General features: G+C 38.1%; 1 protein-coding gene across 16 annotated transcripts in view; it reads right to left on the bottom strand.

The window, feature by feature from the left end:
- Positions 1-25,202, bottom strand: part of NEBL (nebulette) — a 368,320-nt gene that overhangs the window by 126,353 nt on the left and 216,765 nt on the right. For 9 of the 16 annotated variants that reach the window (XM_089906438.1, XM_089906435.1, XM_089906434.1 and 6 more), the window contains 3 exons: positions 11,161-11,232; positions 3,178-3,282; positions 1,145-1,255 (listed from right to left, as the gene is read on the bottom strand). The exons of 2 other annotated variants lie outside the window; for them this stretch is intronic. In XM_089906438.1, coding sequence (XP_089762564.1) covers positions 1,145-1,255; positions 3,178-3,282; positions 11,161-11,232 — 288 coding nt within the window. Of the gene's footprint in view, positions 1-1,144; positions 1,256-3,177; positions 3,283-11,160; positions 11,233-11,329; positions 15,508-25,202 lie in introns of all 16 variants that reach the window. 5 more of the 16 variants (XM_089906443.1, XM_089906437.1, XM_089906447.1 and 2 more) reach the window with 4 other exon arrangements.

The raw sequence follows: 25,202 nt of genomic DNA, 5'->3' as shown, positions 1-25,202 counted from the left end.
GTTCATGTGCTGGCTCTGCCATGTATTAGCTGTGCAACCTTGGGCAAGTTACCTAACCTCTCTGTGCTTCAGTTTCTACATCTCCAAAATGAGGATATCTCATGCAGTTGTGAGGATTAAATGATATAAATATACGTGAAATGCATAGAACACTACCTGACACATAGTAAGCATTTCTTTGTATTTATTATTATTAACCAAAAATGTAGCATGAAAAACATAAACTATGGAAAAGGAAACATCCCCTTAGAAAGGAAATCAATAAATTGAACAAAAATCCATTTTACAAGTGTTTACTGAATCCTCCCTGTGTTCCAGGGACTGTTCTAAGCACAGAGGTGGAGCAAGGAACAAGACAGATAAGGTCCCTGCTCTCTTAGGGATTAATAAAGTAACCAAAAAAAAAAAAACAAAAAATCAGCTCGTGCTATGAAGAAAACAAAGCAATAATAGGAGTGAGAAAGAGGCGAAATATTCTGCTTTGAAATTCTGTTTTAAGAAACACAATAGCTTAAATGCATTAAGGATTCCTTCTGTGTTGATGTACTATAAAAAGAAAATTATGTGGATTCAAAATGGGTTTACATGATGACAGTTCTTAAGTTCATCTGCAACTTGCAATCACTAAAATGGCCATTTCCGCCTGGTGGAGGCTCTTTGTTGGTAGCCTGAGATATGCTACCAAGTGAAAAACACCAACCACGGTAAAGAAATTCAGGAACCACTTGTCTAATCGATGGAGCACAGATCTGTGGATCCTGAATTTAACCATTAATTCTTTATGCAACTTTTAATAAGCTACTGGGATGTTCTCCCCTTAAAGATCATAGTTAAATTAAAGACTAGTTTAATATTTGCTATAAGATTGTAATCTAAGTAAACTGTCTAAATAAGATTCGAATTTGCTCTATTAGTAGTGGTGAATGGAACTAGGAAAAACAGCGTCATGTAACTGACATACTGGCAGGTCCTTGTCATTATCTGATTCCACCGGCGACAGCTGACAGCACATGGGTCAGTCGCTTCCAACTTTTCAATCCGTATTTAATATCTAAGACAAACAACTCTTTTTAAAATGCTAAACAATTTGTACTAGGTATATGTTTGGTCTACACAATTATATAATAATTCAGGAGAACCACACCTCACTCTGTAGCTGTGTAACTTCTCTTGCAAAGACACTGTCAATTGTGGCTGGCATCTGCTTATAAAGAGAATTGGAAAGGTCCGCCTTAATGGTGCCTTTGTATTTTGCCTGGGCGGGGAGAAAGAAAAGGGAAAAAATATTTCTTAGCTTTTTTTATTGTGAATATTGAAAAAGAATAAAAAAGTACTTTCTTCAGAAACAGAATCAGTTAAAAAATATAAAGTCCATTTTAATCGTAGATACTGAACCTGATGAACATATGTGAAGAAAGAAAAGGAAATCCAGTTTATCATGGTAAAACCTTTAAATGAAACATGCAAGAAAATAACGACTGGGAGAGGTAGGTTGAGCGATGGGGGAAATGGGTGAAAGGAGTTAAGAGATACAAAGTTCCAGTCATAAAATAAATACATGGGGACATAAGGTCCAGCATGGTGACTATAGTTAATAACACTGTACTTGCACATTTGAAAGTTGCTAGGAGAGTAGATCTTAAAAGTTCTCATCACAAGGGAAAAAAAAGAAATAAGATGTGTGACTCTGTGTGGTGACAGGTGGTAACCAGACAATCGTGGTTATCCTTTCAGAAGGCATACAAGTATCAAATCATGTACACTGTGCACCTGAAACTAATAAAATGTTAAATGTCAATTATACCTCAAATTAAAAACCTTAAATCAATTTGGTAAAAAGTAATAATGACTATTTTTCTGTTTAAACCCATGCACATTTCTCAAAGTAAATCTATTTGTGTGTATTGACAATTTCATGTTTGATCAGCAAAGAAACATGAGAACAATGAGACATTTAAATTGTTCCAGAAAACACAAGTCATTAGAATTTACAGTCTAGAACCTGAATGCAAAGGACAACATTCCTTTATTCAAGTCCTCTTAACTCCTTCCACCACAATGGCGGGGTGCAGGGGGTGCTTTTTTGCTGTTTGTGCACCTTCCCACATGCAATCTGCACTGTCTCTAAGTGATCTCAATCGTTACTCATAAAGAGAGACACTCATTCACTATTTACTCTTGGGAACATTAAGTTCAAAGGAACATAACAGATTGCCCTCTTCCTTTTCTCTGTGCAGGGGAACTAATAGCTGACACAAATAAACAAAACCGTGGTTTTCCCCGCTCTGTCCACAGGTCCCTGCTGTTACCCCCACTTGGAGCTAGATTTGAGTGCTGATTTATTGAGCATATAGCCTGCGTAAGCCTTGCGTTCCCATAACTCTTTGGATTTGGGTACTTAAAATTTACCAATTTTCTTCAAAATGTTTTCACGTTGACAGAAATCGTCCCGAGAATATCATATTGATCTTTTTCCAACATAACTTACGAAACACTAGAGGTCAGTCATTTACAACACTATCTAATCATCTTCCTTTCAAGTTTATCTCTTTGAAATGATATATTCACAGAAACCAGCAGTGCCTCATCACAGAAATTACTGTTGACATTGTGCTTTATAAGACAACGTAAGCTGCAGTTCTAAATGCTCTCAGGAAAAGACTATGATGTTTCAGCTGGAAAATGAATGTAGCGTATTTCTCACTCTATGGTTTCATAACAGGTATCTCTGTTGAACTGATCCTACTCAAAAATAGTTCAAACGGATTTAAAGTTACTTACCAAAGATACCACATTTTATGGAATCTGCTGGTTTCACTTATTTTCAAAATTATATTGAATCATTTATATCTTATAAGTCTGTTAAGAAATGAAATAATGGAACTTGCCAATACTTTCTATTGAATAAAAATATCCCTTTTTAAGAGTAATTTTATATAAATAAGAAAGGGTTAGAGTCAAAATAGACATATAATAAAATACATCAACCATAAATAATAAAACTTATCAGTTTACATGAGTTAACTGACATAGTGCACAGAATTATGTAATATACAGATATTACCAACATTCAGTGGTGTTATCAAAAATATTATTGTCTAACTTTCATGCACAGACTTTTACTTACATAAATAGAAAAAGAAAATGAAAGCCATTTTGCACGTTTTGATACCTTACCTCAGAAATAAAAGCGCCAATATGTTTTACATGTTTTAGCATAGGCGTGTCAGTCACAAATGTACACTTGTCTTTAGACTTTTTATACTCTTCTTTATAATGGATCTAAAAGAATATTTTACATAAGAAGAGAAAGAAAAACAATTTTAATGCTCCTTTTTTGAACAGAAGAATTAACTTAAGAAAAGCTGTTTTCTGAAGTAAATACTCCAATGTGGAAGGATGTTCAAAACAAGCCAAATCAAATAAACTGATATCCAGCCCAGAAGAGCAAAGGTGATGAGGCAAAGGCGGGAAAAGGCTGCTCTTTACATAAGCCAGGGTCTAGTTATCATCAAGGATCATTTGTGTTGGCTAATGAGAACCTACTGTATAGCACAGGGAACTCTACTCAATGCTGTGGTGACCTAAATGGGAAGGAAATCCAAGAAAGAGGGGATATATGTATATGTACAACTGAGTCACTTTGCTGTACAGCAGAAACTAACACAACATTGTAAAGCAGCTATACTCCAATAAAAATTAATAAAAAAATAAAGTTAAAAAGTAACAACCAGGGGCTTCCCTGGTGGCGCAGTGGTTGGGAGTCCGCCTGCCGATGCAGGGGACGCGGGTTCGTGCCCCGGTCCGGGAAGATCCCACATGCCGCGGAGCGGCTGGGCCCGTGAGCCATGGCCGCTGAGCCTGCGCGTCCGGAGTCTGTGCTCCGCAGAAGGAGAGGCCACAGCAGTGAGAGGCCCGCGTACCGCAAAAAACAAACAAAAAACAAACAAACAAACCAAAACAAGGATCATGTGTGTTGGACCCACAGTAACTGTGGGTCCTGTTTGCCCAGCTTGTTCAGCATGATTATTAAACGTTCTCCATTTCACTCATACAACTGTCCTAGTTTATTGTTACTTTTAAGCCACAGACCCTAACAGGTAAGCCTACGGTCAAACAGAAACATAGCTGCCTACCTCTAGGTTTAAAACAAGGCGTCACCAGGACAGATGTAACCAATTGAGAAGAGGCAGAAATTAAACAAATGGAGAATACTTCTAGCATCATTAGCTAGACATGCTGGCTTAGAGGAAGAGGCCTAAATTGTGGCCACAATGGGCTTCCTGTTACTAATTACTTATGCTCAAATCAAACTTACCCAATTTATGAGCACCCACAGGCCTCCCCACCCCCAAGCATAGAACCCACCCAGAAAGCCTGCCACCTGGTGGAGATCACTGCAGAATGCCCCCTGTGGCAGGCAGAGGAGCAGGACAAAGCCCAGAGAGGCTTAGCTGGGCAACGCTCATTTCTTCTCTCCAACTCGCTAGTGAAAGGAGTCACTCCTTTGCCCCCGGGGAGAGGCCAGAATTAATCTGGGGGAAGATCCCACACGGACACATGAACCAAAAAGAGGGACCTAAGATAATCCCACTGTCACACTAACAGCCATCCAATCTAAAAACTGAGCAGGCAAAACTTACGACTAGTTGAGAGGATGAAGGTAAGTTGCTAAAACTTGTATCACCCTGTAATAAAGTCATGTTTGTCTACCCAAGACTATAAATACTTAGGCCAAAAAAAATGTCTTAGTTCAGATGATAAATTACATGGTCTCCCGGGACTTCCCTGGTGGTCCAGTGGTTAAGAACCTGCCTTCTAATGCAGGGGACGTGGGTTCGATCACTGGTAGGGAAACTAAGATCCCACATGCCTCAGGACAACTAAGCCCACAGGCTGCAACTACTGAGCCCGCAACGAAGAGTCCGTGTGCTGCGGTGAAGGCCCAGCGCAGCCAAAAAAATAAATAAATAAAAATAAATAAAATAAAAATTAAATTAAAAAATAAAATATAAAAATTTTTAAAAAAAATTACATGGTCTCCCTAATTACAGTCTAAAAGTGAAGTTTAATTGTATACACTACCTGGTTCTTAAAGATCATGACTAATATTGATGTTACACTTTAATATGACATAGAGATTTTACCATATTCAAACCTGATTTGAGGGGCATTATTTGACCTGAGGTATAACCAGACACGAACATACTAAGTAACATTCTTTTAAAATGCAGTATCTCATGGCTATGACTCAGATATTAGATGCTGACCACATTAAACATTTGCTTTATTCATGAAATCAACATTAGAACATATTTATCTTATCTGAGCACTAAATTGCTTTTTTTTTCTTCTCAGAGATTAGCCATAATTTTAGGTCTCTGCAAATCACCCTCCTCAGTCACTAGTAATTAAACCGTTAATGGCAGTATGATAAATAGTAGGCTATTTTGATCATAAGGAGAAAAAAAAAGGTATCTCCGTTATATAATTAAGTGTGAGAGAACATAAGCTGTCATTAGGCTTAAGTCTGGCTCATTATTTTTATCTTTCGCCACCATCTCTTCCCTCTCCCATGCACATGCTTCACCGCAGCGCAGAGGTATGTGCTATGCCTACAGGCCCCCTGATAAGCTCTGACCTGAGCAGAATGTTCAGGACAGGCGCTCGGGATAAGGGTGAAGTATTTACTTCCTTTACTATGCAGGCAAATAGTTCAGTCTTAAGTGTGCTCTCCATTCCTTTCTCTGGTCTTTATTTAAAAGATACACACACACACGTATTATATGCTTATTATCACTCGTATTTCTAATGAATTTTACAATATGAGTGACAACAAGCAAATGATCTTAAATTTTTATATAAAGAATACTACATATTAGTAGCCTTCCTATACCAGGAGAATAGGAAAAAATGGATGAAAGGGTACTGCATCGATGACTGATACTAAATCTTAGGGAAAATAAAAATCACTGAGTAGACAGTCAATTCCTAATACAACCATGGTCCCACCTATTGGATAGATTGCATATCCAATCCCTTTCTCTGCTAACAATAGAACTCAAATGTATTTATGAAAGTAGACATGCCCCTACCCCAGCCCCAGAGGACAAACTGCTCTGAACTAGGTATGGTTTTCTCATTCCCCTTGGCCAGCGATTGGCCGGGGAGGACAAGTGCCTAGCTCTGGCCATGAGACATTCTTGGCAGTCTTCCCAGCATCATTACTGGTGTAGCTGGTATGAAGGGAGAGACTTGCTGACATGGCCCTTTGACCCCTGGCTCTTCCGCCTTTTGTCTTCCCCAACCACAGGGAAACAGCCACAATGATGCCATCATAAGACAATAAGCCATCATACCAATGATGGCAGAGCAGAAGGAAAGGCACCTGAGAGACTGATAACATCCACTGCACCAAGACTGAAGCCCCTACCTCCAGGATTCATATGTGAAAAAAACAGACATCGGTTAAGCCTCTGTGCTAGGATTTTCCTGTTACATGCAGCCATCTGCACTCACAACCAACACACGATCCAGAGTTGATGACTTAATGATCAATAAGATGCCCTAAATATTTACTTTCTGCTTTAACCTCACCCATTAATCCCACCACGTCTCAACTACAGTTAGAGTTAAATTAGTTGAGTGAGCTTCCTCCTCCTGGCCTAGTTTCTTTTACTTACTATGAGATCAGCTAATGGCTGACAGTAGATGACAGATGTAGAAATGTTAGAGGACGTTTCCTTTTAGAAGCATTCTTAACCAAAAGGAGCTAGGAAGGCTTTTCGCAAACGGAGCCACGTTGGCTAAATGCAGTGAACCCCAGAAGACAGAACTGTGGCTACTGCCCTGTGTGTTAACTGGGGCACTCGGAGGCAAGGCTGCTCTCTCAGGTTTCCTAACACCGTCGGAGCTTTCTCTGGAGGGGTAACCACGGAATTCCATGTTTTCAGCACTGGAAGGGTTTACCCACAACAAACAATGTTCACTTGCCTGGAAAATGTTCTTTCTGCTGCCATGCAAACGAACACCCTAAAAAATGTCTGAATCAAAACACTGAATCAGAGACTTCATGCAGATGTGGACTGATTTTTTCTGCAGAGACTCTTTATCCTAATTTACAAGAAACATATAAAGGGTCCCTTTTAACCCGCTGTTTTTTATGACCACCCTACAAAAGGCTCCCAGATCCGTGATTCTGACTGTTTAATGTAGTCAGTAGGTTTGATGTATTCAAAGAATTGATTAGATAGCTGAGTAACAGGACAAAATAACAGAGAAAGGATATCTGGGGAAATAAAAAGCATTACACGGTTAACAGGAAAATAAAAAAGGCTGCCTCGGAGGACCAGGGGTCTTTCAAGACTGGGAAGTGAGTTATGCAGAGGGAACCCCACAACATGGGCAGAGCATGTGCAAAGCGGAAACTAGGTAAGGCCAAAAAAATTTGTTTTGAAAAATTCCTCATACTGATCCCCAAAATGAAGCCACCTGATCTGAAAAACAGACATTTCTTTCTATGGAGAATTCTAAACAGTGCAGCCCTCCCAGGACTTACCGCCAGGCCATTCTTATTTAACATTTTAATAAATTATCTGGCAGGGGCATGATACAGTGGAGTCTGCAGGTCTGCTGATGACCCCACGCTCTCATGGAGAGGGAAATGGTAAACTGAAAGAGATGAACTGCAGAAGCTCTCAAAGGGCCCTGCGAGAGGGCGGAAAACTACAGATTACATCACTAGCAAGGGACAAATCATTCAAACTATTAAAAGAGGATGGGCCCTACGTGATCAGCTACAAGTCAAAAGCTAGGACTGAAAATGGCTGAGGGTGATGCCCTTACTGAGGTTGATCTGACAGCTTCCTGCAGCCCTAAGTCCAAGAAACAGTAAATATCATCACACAGGGGGCAGAAACATCATCCTTCCCCACTCATAATCACAGCCACCCACATCTGGACTTCTGTGCCCAGTTCTGGTTATTATATCCCGATAAAGACACATGAAAGCTAAAAGAGGTCCAAAGAGGGATGATTAGGATGATAATGAAGGGGATGTAGAGAGACTGCTCCATGAAGAGAAACCCATAAAACTACCCTCCTCATTTGAAAAATGGAGCAGAGTAGCGGGTGGCTACCAGCCAGGCCAGACCTAAACCTGAATCTTGTCCCCACCCGAGTAGGCAGGTGGCCGCAGACAAGCTACTCAATGCTGGGTTTCACCACCTCTGAACTGAGGCTCATAGGACCTATGGCACTAGCTTGCTGTGGCCTGAAATACAATATTGCATGTGGAGTGCCTGGCACACAGCAGCAGAGAAAGGACATCGTGGTGGCCAAGGCTTGGGAATCAGACAGACCTTGTTCCAAATTCCAGGTCAGTGGCTCACTAGCTGTGTGATTTGATCAAGAAAATGTGAGTCTGCTTCTTAAAGCGTCAAGATGTAGGACTCTACAAAGCAGGCCAACAAAACACCAAATTCACTCGGTGACAGGCTGGGAACAGATTGCCTACAAACAAACAAACAGGCCCAGGTAAACACATGGATTCCCCCCTGGGATATAAAGGATTATAAAACAAAACTAAAGTCCTCGAAGCTTTGTCTTTAAGATTGAGACCTGGGCAAAGACTGGTGGACTAAATTAAATGTGAGCACGAACAGATGGGCACTATCAGAGACGTAATAAAGTCTTGACTGGAACTCCAATCTAACTCAATTCGTCCTTTTTTATATTTGTTTTCAGCTCCGTATTGATGCAATTTCAAACATACATTTTAGACAACCATCTAGACATGCAGACAACACAACAGAGAAAAGAACTTCAAATTTAAGTTCATCGGCTCCGTATAAAAACACTGATGACACCAAGAGTGAATGAGCGAGTTATTACTTGATAATATTATTTAACCACACTTCTAAAAAACCAGAAATTTGATTTAGTCCAATACCTGAAGCCCTTCCAGAAAGGGTAAATTAAAATCTAATTTTCAAATGACTGTACAAACTCTTCATTTTTTTAGAAACAAAGTCATTGTTCAGACTGTTCATTGGGAGATATAAAAATTCCAAAAATTAAACCAGTATCTTAATAAGTATGGAATTCTCTTTGGATATAAAATGTAAACATGTACACAGGTATAAACGAGACCACAGCAATATGATCTAAATATTTAAGTAGTACAGGCATTCTGCCTTGCAATATAAACCTATACTAAACAGAAATTACTCCCACGCATTTGATGTCACCTGCATGAGAGTGGAATAACGTGGCTTTCCCTTTGGCAAAACGGTAAAGGCCATCGCCCCTCCCCACAAGACTGAAGTCACTGAGAGATGCTCTTATCCAAAACAACTCCAACAAAATCACCTACTAACTAAAGTTGCCACTTTAGTTTAATGGTTCATATAATATAATTTAGCTCAGCCACAAATACACTTCAAACAAAACATAACAACACCAGAAGAGGTACTATCTCCAGAGTTATGGAACTTAAGGTTTTAAATGGTCGCATTACTATCACTAATATTTGTGTAATACATAATGATAAAGCTAAGGTAAACTGCATGAAAGCTACAGTGAGAGATAACATGGCAAGCTGGCTAAGAGAGAGGGCTTTGTGTTCAGGTCCTACTCCCCACTGCTTAACTGTGTGACCCAAGGAGGTTACTTAACCTCTCTGAGCCTTCTCTTCTTCACCTCTAAAATGGGAAAACAAGAGAACCTATCTCACAAGTTGCAATGCCTGGCACATAGTACTCAATAAATCTTAACTGTTGCTAATATTATTATCGTTGTTGTCATTATCATGTCATTATTATTAGAGTTTACAAAGAACTTTTACATACATTAGCTTGTGACTATTATTAAGCAATGGCACAAAGAAATACTCAATTTAAAATTTGGTTACATTGCATGTCAAGTGTACAGGAAGGGGTCTGATTCCCACCATCCTCTAGCTCTTTCTGACTAACCAGAAGGGAATACAGAATCATATATAAAATGTGATTGGACAGACACAAAATTAATTTACAGAGGCAGTAGTTAATAACAGCTAGCATCTCTTGAGTACTCACAATGTTCCAGACAATTTACTAAACACTTCAGATGTGTTACGATTTCTTAATTTTACTATTAGAAACGCTGCCCTTGAGGAACTGAGGCCAGCCAGCCTGCCCAGGGTTACTGTGAAACTGACTCAGGCAGGTAGACTTCAGAGAACAGACCGGCACATGACCGTAAGGCCCAGGATTGACTTCCTCCACAAACAAACGTTTGTAAAATATTCTGATCACTTTGCTTAACAACAACAGAAACAACCAGTTCTCCGCTCCCCTCTCTAAATAAGACAGGCACCCGTTCACGCTTCACGAGCCATCTTTCCTGTGTACCAGCGACTTTCCTACAACTGTTCCAATGAGGATCATCTAAGCTCTCATCCCGAGTGAAGAACACATTTCCCTGTGCTTCTGTAATTCTAGTTTACATATTTACTATAGATAGACAGGTAGACAGATAAATATAGAGATATATACATATGAATTAATTCCATAATTCTAGGATTCCCTTGAAATATAACAAAAACCGATCCCAGTTAACGAAAAAAGTCACAACAAAAATGCTCCTTTCACTAATATCCATCATCATCATATAGTTCAGGGCTCTCAACACACAGTTCAGTAATCCGTGAATCCTAAATTGTCAGTAAGTGTTATATGCAGGTATATGCATGATTCTGGTTTGGAAAACTACTGAATTCATCAGATTCCAAAAAAGTTCCCCCAAATGCTAAAAATCATTCAGATAGAGATCCTCTCAAAACAAATTACATCATTATACAAATTGTAAAAAAGCTTTGGGTTCTCAATGGAGTATGTTCTGAAATTCGATGCTTTATGATTTCATGACAGAGTGACACTGAAATTCAAGAAGGGACAAGATTCTGGCTTAACAACACAGAGACCTGTCCCCACAGAAATTCTCTGTCTGGGAGACCTTGGGAAAATCACCTAAAATATCTGGACTTATTTCCATGATCTGGAAAATCACAGTGTTTTAAATAAATAATTTCAAGGTTTTCCCCTCAGCTCTCTGATTCTATGACATAATAGTGCCACACGTGCAATGCAAAATCAGACAAAAATTACTTAAGCCACTTACATCACTAATGAGTTCGGTGCATTTTCTGGCCAATTCCATGCTCAGGTCTTCAATAACAGGCTTAAAGAACACCTGTCCGGGAAAAAAAAAGGAAAAGAAAAGGAAACATTTTTCTAATCATCGACCTCGAGGAACAAATACCGTTCTTCAGCAATGCCTTCTCACCCACCTTGTCTTCTTCATTTTCTTCTTCCCCTGTTTTTTCTTCTTCAGTTTCATCTTTTACATCCTCAAATACAGGGACCCTCATTTCTACTCTTTATGTGTGTGTGTGTGTGTGTGTGTGTGTGTGTGTGTATATAATATATATATATATATTTATACTTATATTTTTTTTAATTCACTAGTGCAGCACCTTTTTCTATACTACAGCATCTTGAGGTCTTGGCGTCTCTGTGTTCTGGCAAAAATGACCGTGCCCAGGCCTCCTCCCTATTTAGCTCACACTTCATCCTCCTTATCACAGCGGGGTGTGAGTGGATGGAACAGCATCACTGAGGTCGGCCAGAGCTAGCCTCATAAGCGGAAATAATATTTTAACAGACAAAATTCAATTTTGAGAACGTTTAAAGTCAACATTCTCTAAAGTGGTTAAGAAATCCAAAAGAGACAACTTATTAATATTTCATGAATTCAATTCATTCATAAAATCGTTTGAAAAAGACTTAAAGGTTCTGGGTGAACCACTCAGCTGTAACACTCAAGATAGCAGAGCGCAAAGCCTATTATCTCAAAGATTCCTCAACTCCATCTAAATAAAGCTTTCACTGGAATGTCAGACATATCCCGGATTTGGTATGGTGAATCTGGATCATTCAAACTCATTTCATTAACCTAAATTAAATTTTTTATGAGACATACATGTACTTCTCCAGTCTAAAAAAAAATACTTTATATTAACTGATTAAAGGCTAGTAATTTATTATGAAAAACCCTTTGAACCACTTCAAAGAATCTAATCTGAGTTAATTATGACTGTTAATCTTATATTGCTATTGTATTATTTTAATTGTAAACATCATTAAACATGAGAAGCTGCAGTTAACATAAGCTGATATATCATTTAAGAATTCTAGATACATTGTTTCAAAAAATAATAATTACCCTTTTTCAATTCTGCCCACTATGTCAATTTTTACAAATCCACTAGTTACTTGTATATTTCACAATGTGTAATACATGCTTGGAAATGTTTGGAAAAATAAACTATAACAATATTTATAATGTGGTATATGTTATATAATTTAAAATATATTTCTCAAAACTAATCCTTTAATGTCAATTGAGGTAATTCTAAGACTATACAACTCAATTTATCAAATTTGGTTATTTAAATCCTAGGATAAATTAATATTTATAAAGCTATAGCATATCAATGTGGGACATAATAAAAAAATACCCTAAGGTGAATAATGAAACTAATGATATAAAATATAACTTTAATCAAAAAATACATCATTCTAGGTAGACAATGAAACTAATGATATAAAATATAACTTTAATCAAAAAATACATCATTCTATAGTGAGAGGCCCACACACCACAATGAAGGGTGGCCCCCGCTTGCCGCAACTAGAGAAAGCCCTCGCACAGAAACGAAGACCCAACACAGCCAAAACTTAATTAATTAAAAAGCAAGTTTTTTTTAAAATAAAAACATCATTCTAGGTAGACAAGTAATACTGTTTTCTCTTAATATCATATTTAGTTTTAAATTTTTAAAATTACCTTGGCCTTGCCTAAAAATTCCAAAAAGAAAAAAATTCTATACAGTCATCATGTATAGATTATTTCTCAAATTGTGTTGTATGAAGCTAAAGTTCCGCAGAATACTCGGAGGGGAAAAGGCGGTTTCTTCAACAAACATGTTTGGGGAAACCCATATACTAATCTCTCCCCCTGCCACTTAGAGATCCACATGGCACAATGACACATTAGAAGCTCTAAGAAGACCCACAACCAAGAAAACTATTAAGTTTGCTTAACCCAGCATTTCCCAAATATGAAACCTATTCATCTCATCTAATCTAACCTATCTACCTACCTACTTACCTATTTTTTTATTGACATCTGATACTCTAGAAAACTAACATTCTTCTGTGAAATATTACTTGGGCAAACATTGTTTTATTCTGAAACAACGTTGTATTCTATAAGAGTAGTTGATTATTTCATGAAATGACTTTTTTTTTTTGCGGTACGCGGGCCTCTCACTGTTGCGGCCTCTCCCCGTTGCGGAGCACAGGCTCCGGACGCACAGGCTCAGCGGCCATGGCTCACGGGTCCAGCCACTCCGCGGCATGTGGGATCCTCCCGGACCGGGGCATGAACCCGCGTTCTCTGCATCGGCAGGCGGACTCTCAACCTCTGCGCCACCAGGGAAGCCCGAAATGACTTTTAATACAGGCTCACTTAATGGCATCACATATCCTGCTTACCGGCAAAATGCCAAAAAGAAATGCCCCGAGGGTGCTGAAATTGGAAACCTTAACTTTAAAATCATAGTCCTGTCATGCCTATGTAGAGAATTCTACAAGGAAATTCTCTGTACATGATATTCGTTCCATAAAGGAGCAGAATGTGTAGACTCTGCTTGTTTCCCTCAAGTCCTCTGCCAAAAGACTCTTTTAATATTCCATAGAAGCTCTATTACATTATCTTTATTGGGAAATGGGGAAAAGAGCACTTTCTATAAGCTTTTCTTGCAAACTTCTAAAAGCGTAGGGAGAAAATCTTGGCAGAGCTGCCTAAGATGCACTGCCTGGCTAGTGTCTGAGGTGACAATACCTGCGATGCCCATGGTGACATCTATTCCCCACGGTGAAGTATACCTGCGTCAGACTTCAGTGGCTGCTATTTTTCTCATTTCCCATCATACAATAAATTCTTATTGTCTCTCCACTGTGCTGGAAGAAAGTGATCTGTTGAGATTATGCACACAAGTTTGGAAAGCAAAAACAAACACCATATACAATATGAACACGCATTTTCCATTTGAGATTTTAGAATCAGAATTTTAAAGCTACAAGGGTCCTTAAGAAATCAATCCTACTAAAGCCCTCTCTTTCACAGAGGACAAAATTGAGGTCAAGAGAAATTAATTATTTGTCTTATTCACAAAGTTACTCAGGAGAGCACTAGGACCAGAATTTAACTAGAGCTCTACGTTCATTCATTCAAAGAAACGTGGGTAGTTATGCCAGGCACTGTGCTGGGTGTTAGAGATGCAATGGTGAGTAAAATATACTTTGCGCTAAAATGAGATAGGAATTGTTTTAAAAAACCATCACTCAAGATTTGCTGGAGGAACTCCTTAATGGAGTGTTTGGCAAGCTAGATACATTATTACTTTTGATTGAATACATCTTTTTTCTTTTCACCTGTAGGTATAATATAAAATTCACGTAAAGTTTTCTCTAAAATATTTTAAGCCCTGAACTTAATTACAGCAACACTCTCTTGTCAATAGCTCCAAAATGTAACTTGGGGAATATGAAGAAAGTGTTCATGGATAGCTATCATGTTTCAAAATTCCCCCATTATCCTCTTTTTTTTTTTAACCATGTTAAATGTTGTACTTTAAAACATATTTGCATCTTGGGGCGCCCCAAAAGGGAATATCTGTGTAGTTGCTAATCCCTTTCACTTACTGAGCATTTCATTTATGTTGTCTATTTTTTACTTTTGCAGTCTACCCATGCCCTGGTTGAGAATGAGACCAAGGTGGGAATCACATTATCTACAGCTAGACCCCCTACTTCCAGGTCTGGCTCACCCACATTCTCTAGGGGAAATTATTTAATTCCTCTATGCCTCTAATTCTCCATCGTTAAGCAGAAAAACTGAATTGCCAGAAGTTAATACAAGGAAAGCACCTAAAAAATAGGAAAGCCCCTTACAAACAAGAGTTTTCAACTATCAAATAAAGGTACACAGTTCCAGGGAAAGTACTTGGTATGAAAGGATCTTCTCATTTGAAAGGGTAAATTCTATACCATCAATATGTTTTTAAAGGCCAGTAGGGGGACTTCCCTTCCTGCCCAGTGATTAAGACTTCGCCTTCCAATGCAGGGGGTGGGGGTTTGATCCCTGGTGGGGGAGCTAAGATCCCACATGCCTCGGGGCCAAAAAACCAAAACATAAAACGAAGCAATATTGTAACAAATTCAATAAAGGCTTTAAAAATGGTCCACATCAGGGCTTCCCTGGTGGCGCAGTGGTTGAGAGTCCGCCTGCCGATGCAGGGGACTACGGGTTCATGCCCCGGTCCGGGAAGATTCCATATGCCGTGGAGCAGCTGGGCCCGTGAGCCATGGCCGCTGAGCCTGCGCGTCCGGAGCCTGTGCTCTGCAACGGGAGAGGCCACAACAATGAGAGGCCCGAGTACCGCAAAAAAAAAAAAAAAAAAAATATATATATATATATAGCCCAGGAGGGCCTCATGCAGCATAGAAGCCCAAAGATAAGAGCTAACTTGTGTATTTGTAATAGAGAAGCCTTCCATCTTTTTATAGTTTGATGTTTATGTGTAACCAAATATATTTCTGTAACAACTGCCAGGTCCTAGGGGTAATTCAGGTCTCTGGGGACACAGCCCCTGGCCAAAGAAACAAGTCTATACCACCATCACAAGCCATGCAGTGCTCGACTGTCTTCATGTTCTTAAGGTCACATACAAGAAGAATCTCTTGGATTTTGAGAAATGTTTCATACTTATTTCACTTCTTTCTCCTTTCTTTTCTCTACAGTGATAGAAAATGTGTTCTTCCCCAACATGGTGATGAAGTGACTTGCAAATGAAAATCCATATTAAACAGCTGAAATAGATTGAGATACAGCTCTGTGTGAAGGAACATTTACAGAGATAAACTGAATATTTCCACTTTGAAAATTAATTCAACATTTCCTATTAAAAAATATTCCCCCTAGGGCTTCCCTGGTGGCACAGTGGTTAAGAATCTGCCTGCCAATGCAGGGGACACAAGTTCGAGCCCTGGTCTGGGAAGATCCCACATGCCGCGAAGCAACTAAGCCCATGAGCCACAACTACTGAGCCTGCACGTCTGGAGCTTGTGCCCCACAACGGGAGAGGCCGTGACAGCGAGAGGCCCGCACACCTCGATGAAGAGTGGCCCCCGCTTGCCTCAACTGGAGAAAGCCCTCGCACAGAAACGGAAGACCCAACACAGCCAAAAATAAATAAATAAATTTATAAATATATATATATACGTATATATATATATTCCTCCTAAATGGTAGATGAGAGAGAAATTAGTTCATCTGACTTGTCTGCCTGCCTTGGCAGTCTTTTCATGTACTCATTTTTGGTTGCCTGGGTTTCTTTTATGACTATCCCCAAAAGGTTCCTGCTTCTCAGTTAAATCCCTGGTTATTTTACTTTTGCCTCATGTATTTCTTCATCGTTTGGCATCTATCCAAAAGAGAACTTTACTCATAGATGAGGGAGAGAAAATTTTTTTAAAACAAGACATGTAAGCTCTCTAGGGCATTTTGTCTTCTTTATAAAAGAGAAGAGTTCTGCTTATTATTAGCCCAATCTATTTTTATAATTAACATTCATTTAGCCTATCTTCTCCTTCCTAATGGCTATTCCATTACTGTTTGTTAATTAGAAATCAAAAGAATACAAAACAACCTGAATAACTGTCACCATAATCAATTTTGCCATTAAAATAAGATTTATTAGTGTTTTTCTATATTCATACTCCTATTTTCACAAATACAGATCCTACTGGCAAATGAAAGCCACACATCTAGGCTGGTGTTGGAGAAGAACAAGAAACCAAAAATAATTTTTGGCTCAACAATTTTCAGGTTGGGATGCCAAAATGTAAAATACCTATTCTTCTAAGCATATTGACAGGAAAAAATAAGGCCTCTTATTCAGAGTCTACATTAACATAACCACCAAGTGAACTGAAAGACTTTGATTTAATTTGCTGCTTACTTGAGATATTTGTTCCAATTTAATAACCACAAAACTAAAACCATAAACACTTCCGCAATCCTTCCCACTGAGAGAAGCCCAAGGTTTGAATGGCCTCTGAATGGCTTGCAATCAGAACCAAAGGGTCAAGCATGAAAAAACAGCTTGGCTATCCCAAAAAGTATCCCTTTCCTGAAGTTTTGTGTGAGATGTGTCAGGAAAAATTGTGAAAGACTTTGAAACTGACACACACAAAAAATTACACCATGTCTTAACTAGTGTTACCCTCTGGCTAATTTGGCCTTTCACTGTCTTTGAACTACTTTACCACACCTCAAATTGTTGAAAACTGATAAGAATGCTAATGATGCTTTAGCCATACAAATGCAAATTAATTGTGTCCTGGGGAAAAGCAATTGATTATTGGCTTGTTGATAGACCCTTTTGTATCTATCTGTAAATTCAATTCCAAATTCCTTATTACTCATTTATGTTTGGTCCTTCAAATTCACCTTTGAACCAACTGTAACATCTTATTGGTGGCCTCTTTAATTAATGAGTTAAAATCTTTGAAATGTGCTCCTTTTATGCTTTACTAGTATCATGATTTCACCTTAAGAAAATCCTTTAACAGATGCAAATGATTTCATTTCTTCTCTTTAACATTCAGCAAAAGCAGAAATTGAGAAGGTATTACTGGATAAAGCCCTAGTCTCTAAATTGTGAGATATAGCTGTAAAAATTTTTGGTATTTATGAAAATTAGCTTTTTGTTTTGTTTTGTTGTTTTTTAAAGGTCTGATCTCATTTGACTATTGGCAAATGCCACGTGTGCTTGTATATATGTACATTCACACGCAAAACACACACACAACACACACATGCACTCAGGCAGAGTTAATTCATCACAGCTGCCAGTTCCCTCTTGAAAAGCGTACAAGGCTTCAATAAATGCAAAGACTTAATTACTTCTCACATCTGGAAAAACTTGAATATGAGAGTGGATTTATTGAAGAAGCTCATTGCTTGGCTGTCAACACCATATCAACAGCCAGAGAGAGCAGGCTTGATCAGTGTTGGCAATTCTTTAACCCTTCAGAGATAGATGTTCTACCAATTAATTCATAACATGTCCTGCTTACATGATTTATGAATTTTATGAAAACGCAGTAGATAATTTCCTAGTCATTTATGGAGAAAAGCTGTTTCTCTCATGTTTCCAGACGGGAAGAATCATATATTAAAATGTGGAAATAATGAGGAAGTTCTTATAGTCAAGGAAAAAGGGAAAGGCTTTGGAGTTGAAGAGCATATTGAAAACAGCCATTAGAACAATAACTTATGTAAACATATGTGAAACTCAACAAATTCAGCCCTTTTTGGAGAAAGTTTAACAATGTCTCTAAAATGCAAGTAGGGAGTTACATGAGCTCATAACAAGAAGATTTAGCAGAAACCAAGGAATGGGCAGATCTCCCTCTAGAGAGAATATTTAAGCTGGAATTAGGCAAAGAAACGGGGTGTAGGGAAGACATCCAAAGAACATTTGCAAAGACCCAGAGACAAGATTTGGAGGAACCAAGAGTTCAGTGTCACTGGAGCATACAGTGGGGAGAGATGAGGGCGGCAGGGAGAGCTCCCTGAAGTAAATGTATGGAAATCACTTTTCCTAACACAGTAAGCCTAAGCGGGTTTGAACCATGAACCTTTACGAACAACACAGTTCCTGGTCAATTAACTGCAAAAACATCTTTACACCTACTCTGTTCCCTTCATTTGCCTTGAATTTAATTTTTACCCCTTCATTTTATCATTAGCCAATTGAAATACCCCTCTTACCTGGACTTTATGAAAACTCACAGTGAAGAAATTATTCCCAATTTTATCAGTCTCATGAAGAAAAATATTCAAGGGAAATATATTTGTATTATATACCCCCCCAAATAAATGGAAATTATGTTAAATGTGTTTATGATATAAACTTCACACTTCTACGATGTTACAATTACAGTTTACTTATTAAAACGCCACCTATTGGGCTTCTCTGGTGGCGCAGTGGTTGAGAGTCCGCCTGCCGATGCAGGGGACTACGGGTTCGGGCCCCGGTCCGGGAAGATTCCACATGCCGTGGAGCGGCTGGGCCCATGAGCCATGGCCGCTGAGCCTGCGCGTCCGGAGCCTGTGCTCTGCAACGGGAGAGGCCACAACAGTGAGAGGCCCGCGTACCGCAAAACAAAAACAAAAACGCACCTATTTTTTTCTACTTTTTACTCAATAAGCATTATCGATATTTCTACTTGAACCTTAAGCATCCAATTACTAAATTCGCTAAGTATTTCTATCTTGAAGTCATGATTTCAATATCAGTTAAGCCAAGGAAAACAACACAACTGACCTTCGCAAGTTTGGAACTTTTGAAGCACTAATTCCTGAGTTTTGTTCCAATTGTTTCCATGGAGTTTCTTCATGTGTAACTCAAAATATAAGATACTATCAAAATAAGACCATTATTAAAGTAAATGTATCGTTAAAACAGCTAAAAATTTAGTGATGTTTTAAAATAATTGGTACCCTTTGAAGAGTGAGAACTAGTTTAACATATATTGGTGGTAATTTCTCTCTGAGGACTTTATCTTCTTTATGATTTAATGTGTGTGTGTGTCTAACTTCATTCATTCATTTCACAAATATTTCTTGTGTGCATTCTATGGGCTAGGCACTATTTTAATTTTAATCTCTTCAGATAATCAATGAATAACACCAACAAAAATCTCTACCCTCTCCTATTTCAATCACATATTCATTCATTAAATATTTATTGAGCATCTACTTTATATCATGTATTGTACTAGGCTTTGCATCTCCGGTATATTTCAGATACTAAATATACATGTGATAGTCAATGTTCACTAGTATAGTCAGTTAAAAATACATATTTTTTATACTATGATAAATTTGTTGGACTTATAAAACCTGCATTTTCTAACAACATTGTAAATCAGCTATACTTCAATTTTAAAAATTGAAAATAAATAAAAAACCAAAGCTGCAATTTTCAAAAATGTAGCAGCATGTTTTTAAAAGTTTTTATCACTGTTCAAATAATTTTGTAGATATCAATTTTCTGTTCTTTTGTACACTAGTTATATCTACAGGTGGTTTTCTCCATCCATCTTTTTTTCTTAAGTTGTATGTGCAAAGTTTTTCTTCATAACCCCAATATGCTTGGCCTATTTTTGATTTTCTCATAAAGTGACATCTCCCAGGCAAAGTCTATCTATGTTGTTTTAACTATTTCCAAAATCATTCTCTGGAGCAGCTCTGTCCAATAGAATTGTAATGTGAGCCACATATGTAATTTTAAATATTTGAGTTGCCACATTAAAAAAAGAAACAGATTAAATTGATTTTAATGATATGTTTTATATAACTCAATATATCCAGAATATTATCTTTCAACATATGTGATATTTTATCCTTTTTTTATACTAGGCCTTTGAAATCCCGTGTGTTTTAATTTTACACTTACAGCACATCTCAATTCAGGTGAGCCATATTGGATTGCGGCTCCATAGTGGACAGTGCAGCTCTATGGTAATGCTGTGAGACTGGAAATCATTAGCTATTTCTTCATTTTTGATCACATATAATTTAAATATGAAAAAATACATTTAAAATTAAATTTCTTGAGATGAGAATTTCAGAATCCTAATAATCAAGCAATAAAAACTGTAATCTATTTTAGTTTCCAAAACTATCTAAATCAGAGTCCTTTGTATGGGGATGTATTTTATTAAAGGGTTTAAATTGTTATTATAAATAATGAATTAACTCTTTAAATTATGTTTTAATTAACTTCACCAAAGGTGTATTTTCAAAATGCTATCTTGTTTCATTAATGAGAATGACATATTTAAAGTCCCAGCAGTTTTCAGGATAAATATTCACTCATTAATTATCTATCTAACAAATAGATAATTATATGAGTGAATAATAAATATTCACTCTTTTTCTCTCTAAATAACAAAAGCCCAAATAGTGAAATATCCTCCATCAATACTCCCATTTTTTTGAAACTCACACTTTTGACTCACATTGTGCAATTTAAAACACACCAGCAATTTCTTCATCAATATGGCCAGGTTAAGTCCTTTTTAAACCATGTTGAAAAGCAATGTCACAATGAAGTATGAGATTTTAATAAAGAAACTGATGGACCACTTAAAGAACCTAAGTGTTTTACTGAAATGAGACTTTTCTATTAAAAACTTGAAATCTTCAAATACTCAACAGAAAAGATCTTGAGGAATTAAGGGAAATGCAGCATGTCTTATTTTCGGTTCCACAGAGGACCCAGCTTCTTTCCTTGATGGAGCCAGCAAAATGGCTATTTTTAAACTGCTGGGATCTTTAATAATATCCAATTGCCATGAAGTGTTTGAATAAAAAATACTGTTACATAAAATGATATCCAAAGCCTTCAATTTCATTTGTGTTATCCCTCATACAAACTCTGCTGAAAATTTTGGAGAAAGATAACTCCATATAAAAATGGAGGGCAAGGCTTCCCTGGTGGCGCAGTGGTTGAGAGTCTGCCTGCCGATGCAGGGGACACGGGTTCGTGTCCCCGTCTGGGAAGATCCCACATGCCGCGGAGCGGCTGGGCCCGTGAGCCATGGCCGCTGAGCCTGCGCGTCCGGAGCCTGTGCTCCGCAACGGGAGAGGCCACAACAGCGAGAGGCCCGCGTACCGCAAAAAAAAAAAAAAAAAAAAATGGAGGGCGTCAGTCAAGAACTCTTAGAAGCCCCCTCTTCTGGCCCCTACCAGGTACTCTGAGAGGGCATGAAAGGGTAATTGCCACATGCCAAGCACTTGCCTTGGGCTTTACATACAAAATCCTACTTAATCCTCCCAACACCCATTTCACAGATGAGACGCAGAGTGAACTCGCCCAAGTTCTCACAGTAGGAGATTCAAACCCAGGTCCGTATTACTTCAGTGCGTGTAAAACCCACTAGACCATAGAGCAATAACTGAACGCTGACTCACTGACTGACTTCTGGTAGCAATATTATTATTTTCTATTATCTTTTTTGATTTCCAACTTCAAAGGAATTGTCGTTACTGATGGTTCTTGAAAGGAAGAGTACTTGAGGTATAGACACAATTTGGTTCCTGGGATGGGCAAAAGCAAGACTCCCCCAGAGTTAGAATCAAAGGCAAAAGCAGGTGACAGTGAAAGCATGATGAGCATCCTTGACCTGACACAACCTAATCTGAGAAGCTTTCCTGCTGTTCATTCATTGATGGTACATTTATAAGCAGTAGTGAGCCAGCAAATATTTAACAACCATCTTTCCCAGGGAAAGAAAGGAAGAAAGGAAGGAAGGGTGGGAGGGAGAGAGGGAGGGTGGAGGGTGGAGCACAATTGGCTGGGATGAGCTGTTAGGAGCTGGCACCTCGCATGAAGCACTGTGAGTAACAACAACAAAAGCCTATATCTCCTAGTAAATGGACCAAGTGTCACCAGGCAACCTAAGAAACTAATCTTCCAAAATTTTAAATACTCATTTCAAGATATACCATTATGCCATAGTGCTATTCTGTTCCTTACTTGCATGTTGAAATCATTCTAAATAATAAGATTTCAAATTTATTTAAGCAGTGCTTTTTCTCTTCTGATCATCATATACTGAGGTCATAAAGTCTGTGTTTGTGGTCCTCTTAATGATAATTCAGATGCATATAAGACATTGCACACGCAAATGAAGGAAGTGGAATGGAAAATAATTTAAGAGGCAGATTTCATTGTAACTAAATAGAGCCTGCTCTTTCTACATAGCTGCCTTGACACCCAAAAAGATCTGGTGTGTTTTCTTTTGTTGTTGCTGTTTTTTTTTTGTGGTACGCCGGCCTCTCACTGTTGTGGCCTCTCTCGTTGCGGAGCACAGGCTCCGAACCCTCAGGCTCAGCGGCCATGGCTCACGGGCCCAGCCGCTCCGCGGCATGTGGGATCTTCCCGGACCGGGGCACGAACCCGTGTCCCCGCATCGGCAGGCGGACTCTCAACCACTGCGCCACCAGGGAAGCCCTGGTGTGTTTTCTTTTAATGGGATTCAATACATAACAGTTCAGAATATGGTTAAGCATTCATTGAAAATGGTGTGATAGCAATGACTTTTATGGTAAGGTTTCTCTGATTGACACAAAACTGATGAAGATAACTTACCAAAAAAAACTGAAGAATTCTCTAGATTTAGACTAGAATACTAGGAAAAATTCACCGCCAAATTTAAGAGCAATTATAATTGTATAAAAGAAATACTGGCCTCATATGCGTTCCTGAGATGAAAATGAGAATTTCATTTAACAAAATGGATAATTTTTTAAATGAATGTTCTCTAGCCATTTCTTGTAAATCTACATTTTTAAAGCATCAAGTAGCTACTATTAAGGTTTTCTATTATAAACTGTCCAAAAAAGTGAAGTTTCCCAGTCTGAGGGTCTTTTTTTCCCCACTCTGAGGGTCTTTTTTATGTCAAAATTTTACTTAGGTATAAAGTTTGCTGATTTTTTCAAGATTTTTAATTAAGCTTTGATACTACACCACTATCATCATAGTCCTATGAAATATTTTTTTCTTACAGAAATATCACTATGTGTGCATTTGATCAAGGCTGTACTTGGTTTCTTATTTTAGGATTTAAAATCATTAGATATGTTATTTCCTTTGACAGTTCTTTGTGGTATTTACATTACTCTCTCGTACAAAACAGCCATGAGTAAGGAAATCTCAGATTTTCATTTAATCAGATTAAATAGCTAAATTGTATAATCCTATTTTAAAATATTCATCTGTATGGGTTTTTAAAAACTTATCATAATAGCTTTAGATTTTCTAAATAAACCTTACAAGATTCCTTTTAGAGACCACCTGTGGCCAACTCAAAATACAAACATTTCTATAAGGGGTAAATTATCTTTATTATAAAATCTAATCTTCTGGGATTGAGTTGCAGAAGACTTTGTTGTAAAGAAGACTGTGCTTTAACTAGTTCTTTATTTGTCTTTTTATTATATCTTAAGTTCACAGTATTTTATTAATTCTTTTTTTTTTTACTTTGCCAAACACAGCACTATCTTTGTTTAAATATTCAAAGGTTCGAATGTTTATAAGGACTAAATAGTTTTCAAAATATCATCAAGAATGTATCTTTTAAAGTATATTACAGGCTTTTATGTTTGTATCTCAGAAACAGGACTAGTGGTTGTATTTGGGCCATGATTTGACGAAGATCATAACTGACTCATGAAATATGTTATAATGGAGCTTCTGCTCAAGTTCTTTATGTTATACTAAAAAAACAGAACACATGCACGAGATCATATTCCACACCGAATTGATAGCAGAACTTTGCTTTTTAGCCTGGCAAAAACACTACGACTGACCAGGCAAGAATGACTACGGACGGAAGAGATACGAAGCCCCCTAGCTCCTCACTGAATGAACTGTAGTCACAGAACCATCACTTGGAAAGGGTGAGCTCTGGAAGCACCACTCTGGTGTGCAGAGAGGAGAAAGTGCCTCAGGAGGAGGAGTCCCAAGATCTGGGTTCAAAACCCCACTCTGCTACTGACCTGCTGTGTGGTGGCTGGTGGGTCACCTGAGGTCTTTGGTCCTTTATTTTCTCGAATGTAAAAAATTAGGCCAGCCTTTCCAGTTCTTAGATTGTATGATTACCTGATTACCAAGTTTATCTTATCTACTAATCACCATGGTACAAAGCATTCAAAGATGAAAACATTATCATCAACAAATTCTTTGATCAAATCACTTTTTTTTTTTTTTTGGTCAAAGAGTAATAGAAGTCAACTATGTTGAATAGTAGACACTGGGGTAAGTCCTTTACATATCTTATCTCCTGGCATCCTCATCAACCCTCTAGAAAGTAAATACTATCTGGACCCCCAAACTGAAGATCAAAAGGGTACAGCACTTGCTCAAAACTAACAGCAACAGGACTAGAACCAAGATCTTCTATATATTTTATGTATTGCCTCGCCATTTATAACCACCCTGTGCATTCAACACTGTG

The sequence above is a fragment of the Delphinapterus leucas genome, chromosome 2, assembly GCF_059928025.1.
Source record: "Delphinapterus leucas isolate spDelLeu-1000000601 "Yukka" chromosome 2, BTC_Dleu_Yukka2, whole genome shotgun sequence".
In the NCBI taxonomy this organism is placed as follows: Eukaryota; Metazoa; Chordata; class Mammalia; order Artiodactyla; family Monodontidae; genus Delphinapterus; species Delphinapterus leucas.
Note: the sequence above shows the minus strand (reverse complement) of the source record. Positions and strands in the feature narration are given on the sequence as shown.